This window comes from Trematomus bernacchii, unplaced genomic scaffold (genome assembly GCF_902827165.1).
Source record: "Trematomus bernacchii unplaced genomic scaffold, fTreBer1.1, whole genome shotgun sequence".
NCBI classification, from domain to species: Eukaryota; Metazoa; Chordata; class Actinopteri; order Perciformes; family Nototheniidae; genus Trematomus; species Trematomus bernacchii.
In genome coordinates this window covers 4362104-4379712 of record NW_022987608.1, presented here as the reverse complement: position 1 = coordinate 4379712, position 17609 = coordinate 4362104, and the positions used below count along the sequence as shown (strand labels likewise).

Here is a 17609-nt window from a genome sequence, read left to right as displayed (position 1 = left end):
GATGGAAGATGACTTGGTTGGGAAAAGGCCAGCACACTAAACTCATTTAACTGTAGCTTTAAAAATCATAGAAAGCAAAAGAACTCTTCTTAAACTACGATACCCTTAATGATAATAATGAATATACAAATGACTTAAAACCTCTGGCTTTAAACATGGTTTAAGGAAGTTAAAATTGCATTTCGAAAAGTACACAAAATGTCCAAAACTATGCCTTCAGGTTGATTTGAATAAACAACAAAAAGAGGGACAGATCATGAATGTGCTGCTGCAATCCCTCTGCTAAGAAGCAACTTGGGCTATAAAAGCACATTTATTTTCCCAAATAAATTGCAGGCAAGCGTCAGGCACATCACTTTGCCTGCATTAGAAGGTAATGCCCCATGACAGGCTGTAATTACCCACAGACGAGTCTCAGCTGGAGAGAAGGAGTGGGGGGGAAGAGAAAGGCAGCAGAGAATTGGTGTGTGCGGCTCTATCTATGCATGTATCCGAGTTGATGTGTGTGTGAGTGTGTGCGGCGGGCTCTGACTCAGCACATCCTCACGGGCCTCAGAGGCGGCTGAGTCTTTTATTACCTAATCCAGTTTAGTAGATGAATCCGTCCCATAATCTAATATTCCCGCCATATACACGAATCCCTGATTTTAGTCCGCAGCGTGCAGGCTATGCAGAAAAGAAAAGACGTGACGGAGAGGGCATGTCCTTTTTTATGGGCGGGCCCACAAAACCGGCACAAATGAAATACCATTTCAACAGCATGGCCAACAGCATTGCGTAAAGACGCACGCCGCTCCAAATTACGCATAAATAAACAGCAACATACAAGCAACCAAGTATTGTGTGCGTGGCGGCACAAACACCAGTAAATCACACCAAAGAACTTTGCTTGGGCCCTACACTTGGCCAATACAGCAGCAAATAAATGTACGCATTACACAGCGACACCACATAGGAAGGTTTCATTAATATGGAAATAGTCTACTCACTGTTTGATGTTAATAATATCCCGCTGTCCAATTTGTGTGTAAAACAGAAAAGGCAGGCTTCAGAATCCAAATTTAGAAGAACTCCAGAATAGGCTGCAGTGTTACGCACACAAACTTGCTTTTGTACAGTGTTCTAAATAGCGATTGGTCCAAATGTGGGCTAATTACAAGTAGCCTGTCCCTACCTGGCCCTCCCACAACACCGGGACTGCTAATTGCCACTCATCTAATATAGCTCAAACAAGCCATATGGTGTTAATATTTGGGTCATTCCAATATTGGAGGACTGTTTCTGTCCCACTGATGACATTTCAAATAATCCGTTCCAAAAAAATGCTAATATACAGATAAAATGTTGCTAATATACAGTTAAAATGTTTATGTATTTCAGCATAATCTACATGTTTATATGTATTACTGTGTTTTCCCAGAATATGAATTTACTTTTTTTAAGGTAACCTAAGCATATCAAGGTTGCAACAATTACACATAAATTATGTTTAAATTATAGTTAAATCAAGAGGTTAATATAGTGAAAGGTTACTCATATTCCACTGCTTTTCTCGTTACGTGTTATGGTTGAAAGATTTCTTTAAATGTCATCTTTCATCTTTCCAAAACTCTTCCAAATCCTTGCTTTGTGCCAAACAGTGCCTTTCAGATAACGAACCAGGCATGCTTCCTGCAACCAGTAAAATACCCAGCAGCCCCTCGGACACATGTCCAGCCCGGCACCGGGACTAACTGGGGTGAAAGCTCAGAGAACAAATCCCCCTTCAGAGATACTGTGACATCCATCGTTTCATTTTCCCTGTACACTCTCATTTCTCTTCAGCTCACACTCCTAATATTTGCCAGGCACTGCTAGCACAGAGCGGAGTTTGTGTTTGTTCAGTGTCTTAAAACCAGCCATGATAAATGAGCCTGGCTGATTGTCTTTCTCCTTTTTATACTTGGTTTTTATTCTATTACATCCATGTAATCTATCTCCTATGTATCATTTTATTCCTTCCATACATTTGTCACACAACAACAGCACACAGCAAAGTTTACTCCGTTTATTTTCCCATTTTTATTTTGACATTGTCAGGTATAACTCAAGCGAGGCACAAGGGGAAGTAACGTGTGGAAAAGGCAACTTGACCTCAGAGAAACACAAACTTTAAGGCAGCAAGAGTTTAAGGTTTTTCACAGCGTAGAAAGGACAATAGCTAGAAATATTAGTAGTGCGTGTTTGTACAGCAAGTAACTTGAATTCATTTGTTTAAATAAACCGGACAACACCCCATACAGGGTCAGTGTATCTAGGTATTATATAAAGTATCATAGCCGATGCATCTGTCGCTTTTGCAATTCAGGAATAAATGCATTTCTGGAATATTTGAAAGCAGCTTGCAAAATGGCTTGAAAATTTAACTAGCAGCCACTTTAATACATGTATCTGGTGGGTGGTGCTAATTGTGTACCCTGTGTGAAAGTGAAGATTGGCAGGTTGGCCTTGTGGTTCGATCTTGCCGTAACCAGAGTTCAGCCGCACAGTTTTTGATCTATCCAGCTGAAAGGCTTTAAGACACCGAGACCCTCCCTCCCTGCTCACACAGTTTAAGTTAAGATTGTGAGCTCCATATATAAAAGGTGAAGGAATATATACATACATTTAAACATTACATGGCATTAACGATGATCCCAACCCATCTCCTGTGCGTTTTCAAGGCACTAAATACAAAAAAAGGCAACCAGTAACTTTTCCAAAGCAATAGTAAGGCATTAATGGCAGAAACAACTTTCAAAAGCATGATATCCAAAAAATATAAACCTTTAACAAAAACACCCAATTTGGTCTTTTACCAAATACCATATATTAAGAAACCATAGTAATGCGCTTCACTTGATTTTATCCACTGTAATTGTGACATATCTTACCAAAAAAATGACATTACAGCAATCAAGCATGATACATAATATCTCCTGTTATATACTATAAAAGGAGATTATTTTGTTTATATACACCTCGTACCCAGCTGTCAAAATGTAAATGTCACTTTCCTTCATTATTAAGAGTGCACCAGTTTGATGCCCTGCCCAGTGTCCAGAACAGCTGGAGGGAACCAGGCTAGTTTACACCTCCTGAAGCAGCGCAGACACACGCTACACAACCAGAACAGGTTCAGGCCACAGCACCAGTTGGAGAGGTGCACCATGGGATATGTAACCTTGGGAAAGTGCGTCTTCCAATGCTTGGCCACGTCACTTCCTGTGGGAAGGTGAAGCGTGTAGTCGCTCCAGCGTTTGGACACGCCGTACGCCGCCATCACGGTCCTCCCCTTGTCCGACCACTGGGTGTCGCTGTCTGGGTTGCAGTTGAACTCCACCCACTCGGAGGTGAAGTCTCCCAGGATGGGGATGTCTCCACCCTCGGGGTCCACCCTGGTGACGGCCAGCTCGGCACCTTGTGCGGCCACGTAGACGCCCTCCATCCTGCGTATCTCCTTCACCCAGGGGAGGGAGTTCTCAGTGTCCAAGACGATGATGAGGCGGGAGCAGTGGCCGGCGTTCTTCTCCTTCCACAACTCCAGCAGCTGGCCCAGGTGGAAGCTCTCAACTCCTGCAGGAGAGGAGGTTAGAGAGTGAGATGGAGAGGAGGTTAGAGAGTGAGATGGAGAGGCAAGAAACACCCAGAAGCATAGAAGGAGGAAATGTAGGATGCAAAGACAGTGGAAGGAATCATAAATACTTCTTTAAAGTACATAGCCCTATATTTTTTATATTAAAAAGGGCTTTTTCAAATGACATATCTTGTGGCATGTATCAGGTTCATTTGCATTTCTGTGTTATATGTTTTCCAAAGCTAAAAGTAAGGCTTCATGATTTGGAAAAAATAACTTATTGATATTGGAATTGCGATGTTTTTGCAATATTATTGTTTTTGAAGTTTTCTCTTTCCTGTAGTGTGTTATAAAGGTTTTTGTGCATGAATGGTCTGCAAAGGCTAAAATCCCCCCCCCCCGAAACACCTCATAGGTAGGTTTGCAAGTTGAACAAACTCCGAACCAAAAGTACTTGATCTTGACTCAATTTAGTTGAAAAAGGGGGAAACAGAAATATACAGGTGGCTATACAGTTGAGTCACTTTTGGTTGAGTGTCCTGTTCAAGGACATTTCTACAGGACACAGTGGCCTAGCAGGGATCAAACCTGTCAGCTGTCACCTGCAGGGGTGTCTATATGTCTGTCTAACTGCTGTCATCTCAACCACACAGACTGCACAGACATCCACCTGGCAGATCTAAAGTACAAAGATCAGAGCCGAGGCACCAAATGATTTCCTTTTCACCTCAAATAATCATTTAGTAAATAAGAGCAGAGGGAAAAAATCATTCCTACTGCAAGCCACAATACTTGGATATGGAATTGGGCTCCTTTCACTTGCCTAAAAATCACCAACAAGCTGATTTAGACACACGGTTGTTGCAGTACTAAAACGGGCATGTATTATATTGAAAAACACAATAAGACAAACTACCTCTTTTTCTAATCACTGCATGATTTAGGACTAGACTCTTCCACACTAAGTCTTTATAACTGTAGTGGACATATGACTTTATGACTGTTGGCAATTTTAATTCAGGTCAAAACTAGCCCACTTTTCAAAATGTGTAAATGGAAAACATCCCTTCATGGTGACACAGTAATCTTCCTTGTTTGCAGCGGCACGCAGAGATAATGCGTTAAGTAATTTCTGAACCGAGGCGCTGGAGCTGACACGGTGTTAACCTGCTGTGATTCTCATTTCTATTGAAGGCACGCTCGTGTCACAGCAGAGCGTCTGAAACTCTCACAGAATCCACCTTACAGCAACTTAACTTCTGAGGCAAGTCCTTCAAAGTAACTCTTTTGGCTTACTTTGTCTGATCTGTGCAAATCAGACTCTGATTGAAGGGGAGCAGAGGAAATGGAAATCAGACTGTAATGACAATTCAGTTTGGAGGGAGAAAACAATATCCACCTAATGCTACCCGACAGCAGGAGAAGCTGTAAATACAGCTTTTGTGTTTTCTTTTTGTCGTGTTCAACTCCGAGTCAAGTCTTCAGTAATTTTCAATTCTTATTTATGTGGAGAGATAAAACTGATATCCAAGTCACTGTCAATCGTAATGATTGACAGTGGCACATTTTAATTTTAGGCAACTGAGTGACTCCTGTGGGACGCTTTCATAGATGAACCTGCTGAAAAATAACGCAACAGCTGTTAGTCATCTGAATGGGTTTTTTTAAAATGGTTATATAATACTTTTCACTAAACAAAAGTAGAATTGTTGCAATGATTTTATTCTATTGACTATATTTATTGCATTTTTATGTATTATACATTCTATCTTGACAATTTATATATATTTGTTGACATTGTCATTCATGTTTGTTGATCTGTAAAGACTTCTGATACAAATGTGTTTTGGGATTTTCGGCTATGTAAATAAAATTGTAATCAAATGTCTTGAACTGTCAATGTTTAAGGCAGTTTATGAGATGTAGTTTGGAACACTAGAACATGCCAACATCTTTTGGATGGCGGGTGTTTATAAACTCATGAAACCTGTGGCTGTACGCGCTCTAATCTAATACACATTCAAAGGAAATGTTCTGCTCATTTTAAAGTTTCGATTTGTATGTAGTGCCTCTACTGTGACATGTCTCCATGCTTTAATGTTCAAAAAGCTCTTTATTTGTCTCATACTGCCTGTGCTGGAGCACCTCTTTTCACCCTCTGTCTGAAACCAGAGCCCAGTTTGCTCTGATTGGTTAACTGGCCGGCTCTGTTGTGAATAGTAAACTGCTTGGAGATGTCCCGCCCCTTAGCCTATCACTTACATTGTGTTGGAGCGCTAGCCAATAGAAGCGTGAGTTATGTTCAGGAAGTAAACAGCAGGATTTTAAATATTGCTTTTTATACATCCACAGAAATAAATGAATAAAAGAGGGGCTTTAACTGTTAAGACAAGTATTTTCCCATTGATCAAATTAAGTGTCTCTTACCAGCCAGAGCCCAAGACCCAGTGCCTTTGTGCGTGTGCCCACTGTAGAAAATCAGATAGGTGTCATGGCGGGGTCCGTCTTCCGTCCGGAGCTCCAGGAAGCTGCGCAGCTTGGTCAGCACGGCCTCCAGCGTGACCCCGCTGGTGGAGTAGTCACAACCGAACGTCTGGATCATGTGGTGGGAGAAGAGGCGCTGCACGTTGTTCAGCATCCCCGTGGAGCGCATGTTGAGCTGCTGCACCTGCTCAGGGGGCAGGAGGGTGGGCTGCCCATCAGCGCTGGAGGGAGATGAGAGAAAACATTTGGATTTTATTCGGCTTTTTCATCTACTGAGACTCAAGTGAGGTGGCTTTTGAGGAGCAGAGAGAAGGGGCGCAAGTATGAGAGTATGAGGTGGATCACTGCAAAAGGAAATAGCTTGAGGTGTAAAAGAAAATAATCCAAATAATGAAAGAAAATCAAGAATATGGAAAAAAAGAGGGGCACAATTGAGCAGGGTGACATGAATTAAGGTTAAATATGGTGTAAAGGAAAGTGTGTGTGACAGGTAATAACAAGGGGATGATAACATAGAGGGGGCACACACACAAAGTCAAGGCTAGCAGCTGCTCAGTGCGGCCATACATTTCATTTCTATCTCCGGACTTGATGTTAGTCATGGCCAAACGGATGGTAATGCCATATTTCACTCTCATAGACATCTACATAACGTATCGCATCACATTATGCTCTGTGACCCCATAATCACCTTCAACCTCACCTTCAGGAGTAAAATCTAGCTTTCCGTTGAGTATCCTTTTGGAAACATTGCATTTTTCTTCATATATTAAAGTAAAGATGTGAATACTTCTGTTAATGACCACTGAAAAATATCTACTCCGGGTCATGTTGCAACCTTTGCATGGCTTCTAAAGCTCCCCGCTCCCCTAAATCCATCTTATCTGTTCAGATCTCACGGCGCCCCAGGGAGGGAAGGCGAATAGTTTGAGAATTCTGACCACATCTTCCCCGTTACACTTTCTCTTTCATCCTTTAAAAAAAAAATTAATCCTGTCCTTTTCTCCACTGCTCTCCCTGCTCCACCCCTCCCTTGCCGCGTCTGTACCTTTTTTATTTTTTTCCCACCACCCTTACTGTTTACAACCTCAGCCCTGGCCTTGTGCTTTCTCCCCGTCGTCTCACCCTCCCCGTTTTACCCCGAGCATCTCCCCTTCTCACCCCTATCCCTCTAATCTCCCTGTGGGGCTCTTGTCATCGTGAAAACATGATCTGCGGCCATCAAACGGCCCATTATACACTGCTGCATTCTCATCATGCTCACACTCCTCCCTATGGACCGTGCACACTCGGCCTCGCATACAGAGCGTCTACAGCTCCAATAGAATGTGGGCCGGCATCCAAAATCACCTGGAGAGTTAAACATTAAGGAAGGCATCCCCCCTGAATGCTGAAAGTGAGTGATTATATATATATATATATGTATGTACCAGTCGAAAATCATGGAATGGACAGATTTCAAGACATGTGAGGGGCTAACGAAGACAGTCGTATGGTTAGGATTAGGAGACATATCCGCATCATCAAAACAACGTGGGCTATTTGTATGTTAACGGTGGAAAATCTGTAAACCTTAACGTGTAAAAAAATGTACGCAAATTCATTACATTAACAAGTTTAACCCTAACTTCCTCCTATAATTCCAGCGCCAATTGTAACAATGGCCGACAGGTGTTTCAGATATTATTTCAGCTCTACTGTAAAGTAGCTAGCTAACGTATAGCAAAGCTAGTCATTTCAAATATACTGACAAAACACTTAATGAAACATTAGGAAACAGTCTTTAAAACAAGTTGGCATTGAAAAGGTAGAGATAGCATAGGAATTAGCACAAGCTACAATGTACAGTACTGTATTGCTGCTTTGTCGAAGTTTTAGCAAAGTATAGGAACCTATGCCAAAAACAGATATCATGTTATAATAAAGTAAAAAACCCTCTGATTTCTCATACCAGTTGATCATGCATTAATGATGATTAATCACAGAATATTACTGCGATTAACTCGATTACATATTTCGATCGATTGATACCACTACAAATCGCCTGGCAGCCTGAGAGGGCACGGTTACACGCAGCAGCAGCAGCAGCTAATGGCTAACTGCTCCAGCTGAACAACTTTGTATGCTGCGGAGGGAGCACTGCAATGATCCCTTAAGGGCCCGAACATTAGCGGCATGTTTATGCATAGTTATTGGCCTATTTATCCAGTTGGTTTTGTGTTAACCGAGGAGGGAGTTGGAATGAGTGATCATATTTAGCAGCGCCTGTGATGCCAAGAAAGGCTTCGTTGTGGGGCAAAGTGTGTGTGCTTTGTTGATGTTGTGTACATGTGTTTTGCTGCTGCAGAGTCTGTGTTGTGATTAGCTGAGCTGCAGCAACAGGGCATACAGTTGAGATACAGACCTAACACAAATGTGAAGCATTCAAGTACACCTGATACAATTGGTTATTTAGTCATTTGACTGAAAAATTAATGAATGAATTTATACGTTGATTGTCAGAAAATTATTTTGATCCAGTAAAAGCAATATATTTATTCGCATCATCTGTATAAATATGTGTTGTCTTGTTTATGAAGATCTATTTTGTCTGATGTAATAGTTACCTGTATTTTTCGGGTGTTTTGGACTTGAAGTATTTACATTTCCAAAAGGTTTTTTCCACATTTTATTTAATTTTTTAAGACAAAAATGTATCTTACAAAATTATAAATAAACAGCGGATTACTTTACAATTACAATCATTGTTTGTTACAGCCTTAATCTACCGAAAATAACTTAAAACATGTTTTATAATTGAACGTTTATTTCATTTATCTAGCAAAAATGTCAAAACAAATTTGACTTTTATAATGATTTTTCTTCTTGTATTGTCATTGGTTTTAATGTTTTTCAGCTTTTTGGTTGGAATTTTTGCCTTTTTGTATAAAGTTAAGAGATAATGGATTGCATTTAACAAGCAAATTTGATAAGTAAATTAAGTTTTAAGTGTATAAGTCTGCTGACTTCTATATAATCCTGTGTCTCCTCTCTCTTATTACCTGCAGTAGGCAGTCGGTATGACCAGAGCGTAGCCAACACAGGTTCCCCCTAGGCAGCTGCCCAGCTCGTGGAACAAGCCGTGGGTCAGAGACTCCAGAGGAAGCACCACCAGCAGAGCGCTGAGGAACAGGCCGTTGGAAGTCTGCAAAAAGGCGAAAAACAGAATCAGAGTTACTGTCATTCATCACTTACAGTTTGTACCCAAGCATTCAGACCCAGCTAATTGGCAGTGACACTTTTGCAAGACAGTTATGCAATACGGGAATGACAGTGTTATTATTGTGGGAGAAAACATGATGGGAATGGAGAGACAATGCAGTTTATGACCACAGATCAAAAGTAAAACACAAGGATCCATTTAAAAAAAAAAAAAAGTCAGTTTATTAGCCTGCACTTTCTGGGTTGCTATGAATAAACAATACCAATTATTTCATCTTGTCATCTTCTTTTAAGTTTATTTTCACTAGATTTTAATGCTTAAAAATCAACTAGCCATACAAAACACAGCACAATTCCTGCACATATACAAACTGCATATTACCATGTAGAAAAGTAAAGCAGGTCTTGTACAATAAAACACTGTCTGGCTTTAACCGCAATCAATTCCTTGAGTCACTCAGTGTGATGGTATGCATTGCAATTTAGAATCCTCAAAAAGCTACTCTGATTTAATAGCATGGCGATATATCTTAGAGAGTAAAAAGAACAAATCAATACCTGCATGGTTAAGTGGAGCCACACATGAGTTTGCAGAATATATTGAACTGCCTACAGTACGCCCCGCCCGGGGTGAAGAATGTGTTTTACAGTCATTTATTCAACTTTTATGAAGTTGTGTCCCCTTAGATGTTCTCCTGCAAACAGATGCAGTATAGTAAGCAGAGAAAGCTCAAAAAGGAGGAACTAACAATATGATGCAAACAGGAAGTGATAGAGAATTGGTTTGCAGTAGTAGATCCTATCTGGTTCACTCACTACAGCAGTTGATGGACTGCTTAACAAAGATAAAATCCTGGCTGAGCAAAAACTTTCTCAACCTAAACGAGAGCAAGACTGAGGTCATCTTTTTTGGACCCCAACCTCCAGCCTCTCCGGTTGATATTCTGGGCTCTCTAAAAAAAAAACATCCTCCCCTCGGTCATAGAATAGAATTGAGAGGGATGAAACCCTCTTTAATGGTCACACATGCAGAGCACACAGCACACACACAGTGAAATTTGTTCTCTGCTTTTAACCCATCCTAGTACCAGGAGTCTAGTACTAGGAGCAGTGGGCAGCTATTGTACAGCGCCCGGGGAGCAATGGGAGTGAGGGGGGGAAGGGGGATGTCCGGTGCCTTGCTCAAGGGCACCACGGCAGGGCAGGAGGTGAACTGGGACCTCTCCAAGTAGAAGTCCACACTCCATATTTTTTAGGTCTGGTCGGGGACTTGAACCGGCGACCCTACGGCTCACAGTCCAAGCCCCTACTGACTGACACCGACTGTCATGAACCTTGGAGTGACCTTCACTAGCACTTTTAAATTCGACAAGCAGGTCAGCACCGTAGTCAAATCCTGCTTTTTTAAAATAAGACTATTGGCCAAAACCAAGTCGTATTTATCTTTTAATGACTTAGAAAGGGTTATTAACGCCTTTGTAACCTTGAGACTGGACTATTGTAATGCTCTGTATGTGGGTATGGACCAGGCCTCAATTAAACGCCTGCAGCTAGTCCAAAACGCAGCTGCACGTTTGCTGACTGGCCACAAAAAGCGTGACCACATCACCCCTATTCTGGCCTCACTACACTGGCTTCCAGTTCGGTTCAGAATTGATTTTAAAATCCTTTTATTTGTTTTTAAAGCACTAAATGGGCTGGCTCCGGCCTATATAGCTGAACTCCTCCAGCGCTACACCCCAGCCAGAGCTTTAAGGTCTGCTGACCAGCTGTTGCTGATAGTGCCCAAGACCAGGCTTAAAACCCGAGGGCTCCGAGCCTTCGCAGCAGCTGGCCCTAGGCTCTGGAACACTCTGCCCCTCCATGTGAGGTCGGCCCAGACCCTAGGGGTTTTTAAATCTACACTAAAAACACACTTCTTCTCTTTGGCCTTCTAGTTAGAGCGGAGCACGACTCCTGACTTTTCCTTATGTTTTTTTTTATTTTGTTTTTTATATAGATCTGTTGTAATTTATTGTCGTTTATTGTGATTGTAGTAATATGTTTTTATTACATGTACAGCACTTTGGCTCGACCAAAAATCGCTTTTAAATGTGCTATATAAATAAAACTTGATTTGATTTGATTTGATCCTATGAGAGTAGATGAGTGGATTCCTAAATCATTGCAAAAAGGCTCTCTTCTGCATTTAGCCGATCATCACTTGTAAATGCATTTTAGCCTTTGCAGACCATTGACATGCACACAAACCTACATAACACACCAGAGAAGAGGGGATACCCAGCTATAAGGTGTTTTTAATATTATCCAGACGCAGCTCTCTGAGCTTAAGCTTATTTTAAATGTTGATAAAACTAAGGTAATGCTTTTTTCAAAAACCAAAAAAACACCAGAGACCACTTTGGATATTGTTACTACCCAAGGACAGGTACTTGAAGTGGTTACCTGCTATAAATACCTTGGTATCTGGCTTGATGATTGCCTCTCTTTTAAACTTCAGGTCAATAATCTGCTTAAAAAGCTGAGGGTTAGGCTAGGTTTCTTTTTCAGAAAGAAGTCCTGTTTCTCACTTGAGGCCAGGAAAAGGCTAGTCTCTGTGACCTTTTTACCTGTGCTGGACTATGGTGATCTGATCTATATGAATGCACCTGCCCATTACCTGATCAAGTTAGATGCTGCCTATCACAGTGCGCTGAGATTTGTGACAAACTGTAAAGTATTAACTCATCACTGTACCCTGTATGCCAGGGCAGGTTTGCCTTCACTAACTGTACGGAGGCTCAGTCATTGGTACATTTTCATATACAAAGCCATGTTGGATAAACTACCATCTTACATCTGCTCCCTGATCTCTGAAAGTAGCTATTGCCTGAGATCGCATGCTGTGGTTTTATTAAATGTGCCAAGTGCTAGGACTGTCTTAGGGAAGAAAGCTTTTAGATGCGCAGCTCCACTGTCCTGGAATAGTCTGCAAAAGGAATGGAAACTGAGCAATTTGGTGCCACTAAATGTTTTTAAAGCTCGGTTGGATGCTATACAATCGGATGCTGTTGGTACCTGTACATGTCGATAGGTATGTAAATTGTAATCCCTGTAACTTTGCTGTATGATGTCCTTTTTGTTGTTGTTCTGTTTTTATGTCTTCATGTGGAACCTACTTGCAGCAAGTCTCCCTTGAAAAAGAGATCTCAATGGGATTCACCTGCATAAATAAAGGTTTGAAATGAAATGAAAATAATAGGGCCCCTTTAATAAAAATGTTCAGTGCACTTTGTAATACAATTTGGTTCACCGCCTTTTTCGATTTCAGCAATTCATTTTGAGTGCGCCAAACAAAGCCTGACCTCAGCCTCTAAGCAACTTTTGTTTTGTTTCCTGAAGTCGCCACATATACAATGTCAATCGTAATGTTTATATAATAATAATTATGTAAGGCAAATCTGTTTTTAGGTGGGTATTCTATTTCAAACTGAATTGAATGCAGCAAAACCAATGTACCACACCACACATTAGCATAGAGATGAATCAACACCTCTTTGAATGTAGTTTTAGCAGGCTCTATTTATTGTTGAGACAGTATTAGATTTTACCCACATTGCTTTTACTTGTGTTTATTTTAACATCAAAGGCAAAATAAATCTGTAAAATCACACAAAACAAAACACTACTTTTCTCATTTGCGAGGGAAGACAGCATTTGCAGACACATTTGCAACTGACATCAACAATGTGCACTTCTCAAATTAGGAGTCAGGCCCATGAGACTCCTCCAAGGTAAACGTCTAATAAGGCTAAATAAGTTATTGCTGCTCTTTATGCAAGTAGATAGGGATATTAAAGTGCTAATTAAATTGGCTGCGCATGATAGCAGAAGTGCCTCTGCTCAGGGAGCAACTACAGACTACAAACTGCCAGTAGCATCCTCCTCGAGAGTTTATAAAAATGGGTGTGTGAAATGTTTAAAGGGGCCTTGTCATTGAACTCTATGTTTTATAGCTGTAAGAAGGAACATTAGAGTAGGACACTCGCCATGATCAATGAGATTTTAATAAAATTCTGATTTGCACCATAGAGGTTTCTGGGCTTCTAATAAGCACTATGCTTGAGTAAGACACACATATTTGAAATATTTTTGGACTGTTTATTTCTTGTGTCTTAATTTCTCTTATGTACATTGCCTTGTGTTTTTTATGCTGCTGCAACGCAAACATTTCCCAATTTGGGATTCAATAAAGTACCTATCTATCTATCTATCCATCCATCTATCTATCTATCTGTCTATCTATCTATCTATCTATCTATTTGTATCTTTAGATGCTTTGAGGTAGTTTGTGGTTCCTACCTGCCAGGACACAGCTCCCAGTATGATTGTTGACAGAATACTGAAGAACACCAGCCGCTCTGAAATGAGGCAGAAGTGTCGGATGCCCCTGGAGGCCATGACTTGGTCGAGGCTCCGGCTACTGGATCGCTGCGCCCGCCAGGCCTTCTGACACTCGCTCAGCTTGGTGTGGAAGCCCCATAGTGTCATCAGCAATATTATGTGGCAGATGAACCAGAAAAGGCCAAAGAGGCAGAACCCAGGGATCACCAAATACCAGAGCTCCAAGTGGCCAAGCTATGCAAGCCAAGAGAAAAATGTCATTAAACACAGCCTTGCAATTTGTTACAAAAAAAGTGTCACCATTCAGGAAAACAGCTACATAAGTACGGTGGCTGAGAAGGGCAAACGAGAATTACAAAGTGTGAAACACTTTAACAAAGCTTGAGACAAATTTACATTTTATAAAACAAAATGACATTAGCAAAACACTTTTACCAAGGACAAAACAATATAACATTAACAATACAAAATTAACAAGATGCGAAACACTTTTACGAGAACTGAGACAAATGTACAAGTCCCAAAACACTTTTACAAACTAGAGAATCAAACCGGAAAGGAAGTGACATGACGTGATTGACTCAAACTTAAGTTTGTTTTGGTGGAAAGATCGACAGTACCTAAGCTGCTCATTTTTGTTTTATAAAATGTAATTTTGTTTTATAAAATGTAAACTTGTCTCTAGCTTTGTAAAAGTGTTTCGCATCTTGTTAATGTTAAATAGTTTTTTCCTTAGTAAAAGTGTTTTGCTAATTAATTTTGTTTTATAAAATGTAAATTTGTCTCCAGCTCTGTTAAAGTGTTTCAAACTTTGTAATTCTCGTTTGCCCTTCCCAGCCACCGTACATAAGGGTTACAATTGTAAGAAAAGATTCAGTGTGAGAAGCCCTTAAGACTCACATCATTGAAATGTCATTTCAATTCTGAGTGTACCTTTAGGGCAGCCAGGACGAAGAAGGCCAACTCAGTCACACTGAGAGGCAGCAGGGACAGCCTCCTCCAGACCCTCCCCAGGGAGAGCACCGGTCTCCAGCGGTCACTGGGCCCCAGCCCGCTGAAGTACACGTCCAGCACGGGCTCACACAGCTGCCTGCCCAGGTAGCAGCCTAGAGCGTAAGGGTTGGCAGTGATGTCTAAAGCTTTGAAAAACACCAGAGACGTAACCAAGGCAAAACTGACCAGGTTAGGCAAAGCCAGGAGAGATTTCATCCTCAGGTCCACAATGAGAGCCCCCAGGGCCACCACCATGCCTATTATAGCCACTGACTTATGTAGAAGCATAGCAGTGCTGGCAATGCCAAATCCCAGGAGCTCCAGGAACTCACTTGATGTAAGCAAAGTGGGTTTGTACCGGATAGAGCTGCATATCCTCTCAGTTAAAGCCCATATCGTCTTCATGGTTACACTGGCTAAAAGGAGATAGTTGGCGACCAGTTCCTTGACATTTGAATCCAAGGCGGTGCTGTTGAAGAAACACAGAAGGCCGAGCAAAAAGCCAAACCACAAATGGAACAAGCTGAGACTGGCTTTCTCCATGGCAAAGTAGTAATGGAGGATGCTGGCTATCCCCAGGACGACGAGGCCCAGGATGAAGATGACCATGATCATCGCTTCTTCTGTCACCTCCCAGCGGACGTACATGCCAACGCACACCGCCACCAGGAGGGTGAAGCTGGACAGGTAACCCAGGCAACGCACCGATGTAAACATGTCCACCTCCTTGGGTGCATCGACCGTCAGCTCCTCTTCGTCTTCGTCACGAGCCATGTTGGCTAATTTAAAAAAAAAACGTAACTTAAAAATCTGTCAATTCCTAACAGTCACCTTCTCTAGACATGCACGGGTGTGCAAGGCTAGAGAAAAAGTCTAGCCTCTTGATGACATCTTTCAAAATCAGCCCCTGTGAACAAATCCAAAAGCAGTGTTACTTCATAAGTATCAAATAGACAAGCCATCCAAACTTACAGTATATACGTCACATTTGTTGGTGACTCGTGTCGAGATGAATTACTAAAAAAGCTCATTCCTCTTCTATAGTCAACTCGTAAATCTTAAAAACGTAATAGGAGGATATAAAACTTATAGTGTGATTAGCTAGAGTTTATAATACAACTACAAATAGTACAAGGCATTTATAAATAAAAATATGGTTAGCAGCAAACAGTTGAGATAAGTTATTTTATTTGTAGTGGTGTGAAGTAAATAAGTACATTTACTCAAGTACTGCACTTGCAAAGTAACTAAAGGTAATAAATAAATGCATTTGAGATCAAGATTACCCTCTGAATTGTAGTGGAGTAGAAGTACAACATAGCAGAAAAAGTTAAAACTCAAGTACTGTACTTACTGTAAGTACAATTTGGAGGTACTTGTACTTGTTTGCTACCTTATACTTCTACTCCACTACATTTTAAAGGGAAATCATGTAATTGTACATAGTGGGGTAGAAGTACAAAGCAGCAACATATTGAGATACTCAAGTAAAGTACAAGTCTCTCACAATTGTACTTAAGTACAGTACATCTACTTAGTTACTTGACACAACTGACTACTACAAGCAGTACTAGGCAATTATGAATAATACTAATACGGTTAATGCAATGATAAGCAGCAGTAAGTATCCACCAAAGGACCGGCGGCCCTGCTGTTTGTGGCGATGTGGCAGTCAGAAGTTTGCTAACTCTCATAGCCTTCCTGCTCACTTTTCGCTTTAGGTTAGCAAACTCGCGTCTTCACATTTTAATGCTGTGTCTCTGACTTTCAAAAAAACAAGCAGCAAGCCCTTGAACAAACGTTAAAGAGAGTACTTTAAAAAATAATGTCTTAAACGTCAAAATATTGCTTACATGTTGTTTGTTTAGATGACAGCAGCTCTGCTTCCGGATTCCAGAGTACGGCATCTCGCGAGGGCCAAAATACTCGGGTGTTCGCTTTTCAGGCTTGGAACATTGTAATGTACAGTACTATACACTACATCTGAAGTATAGAAATCTCCTTAAACTTAACTGTACATCAGGCAATAGAAATTCAAAAAGCATTACCTTGGTGAATCACTAAATCAGTGCAGGAAAAATGTAATGTCTTATTTCTTTTGATGAGGTAGTTTGCAATTTCCTGCTTTGTTTATGTCATGTGATAAGAAAGTAATCTAGAGGCGGCATGGCTTTTCAGTATACATAAACCTACATTTTAATAGTTCATCAGATTAAAAAACCCTAATGCATATAGATTACATATATGTATATATTTACAATCATGGCAATGTTTTATGGGTCTCCCTTTTTTAAATAGGCTATACACAAGGAAATAGTCTATAATGTAAGATATAGACAGCACAGCTAAAATTCAGTAATGCCAAAGAAAAAACAACAGCCATAGTTTCTTGTGATTGCAGGAAAAACAAATGGGAAATAATAACCAGGATGAGCCAGCATACAACTCTCCTATTAAACACAAATTAACAATAATTACACCGGAGTGTTTTCTGCTATACGACATGTCAACATACGTTTGTGATAAAAGCCGATTGGTGTTTGTTGGCTAATTAAACCAAGATTGTTGTTTATTTGTGTTGTAGCATTATTGAAGAACAAGAAAAAACTCAGACCTTATACCAGCTTTAATTATGATAATTTGTGTTAATGAAACCATACAAAGCTACATGATGCATGCCAGTTGTTCGGTTTTATTGGGAGGTAGATTTTACAACACTACAATAGTTTTTTATATACATAATTGCCTGAGATATATTGTTGAAATATTCAAGCTTAACTGTTATGTCCACAATAGTGAAAATCCTGTTTGTGACAGTATAATTCTAAGTATTCAAACCAATGAAAAACCTTTTACTTGCTCCAATCCTGCAACTTGCAACGCAAAAGTCTCTATCATAGGCTTTGTATAGCAGGATAAACCCATTGGCCTGTAGGATAAGATGCTTTATTTA

General features: G+C 40.6%; 1 protein-coding gene across 1 annotated transcript; it reads right to left on the bottom strand.

The window, feature by feature from the left end:
* Positions 1 to 2032: 2032 nt before the first annotated feature.
* On the bottom strand, positions 2033 to 16570 carry tmem168a (transmembrane protein 168a). The gene is made up of 6 exons (XM_034131436.1): positions 16510 to 16570; positions 14597 to 15563; positions 13622 to 13897; positions 9121 to 9263; positions 6023 to 6300; positions 2033 to 3594 (listed from the first exon to the last, which is right to left on the bottom strand). The coding sequence occupies exons 2-6, from the start codon at positions 15428 to 15430 to the stop codon at positions 3044 to 3046; spliced, it is 2082 nt and encodes a 693-aa protein (XP_033987327.1). The 5' UTR covers positions 15431 to 15563; positions 16510 to 16570; the 3' UTR covers positions 2033 to 3043.
* Positions 16571 to 17609: the final 1039 nt, after the last annotated feature.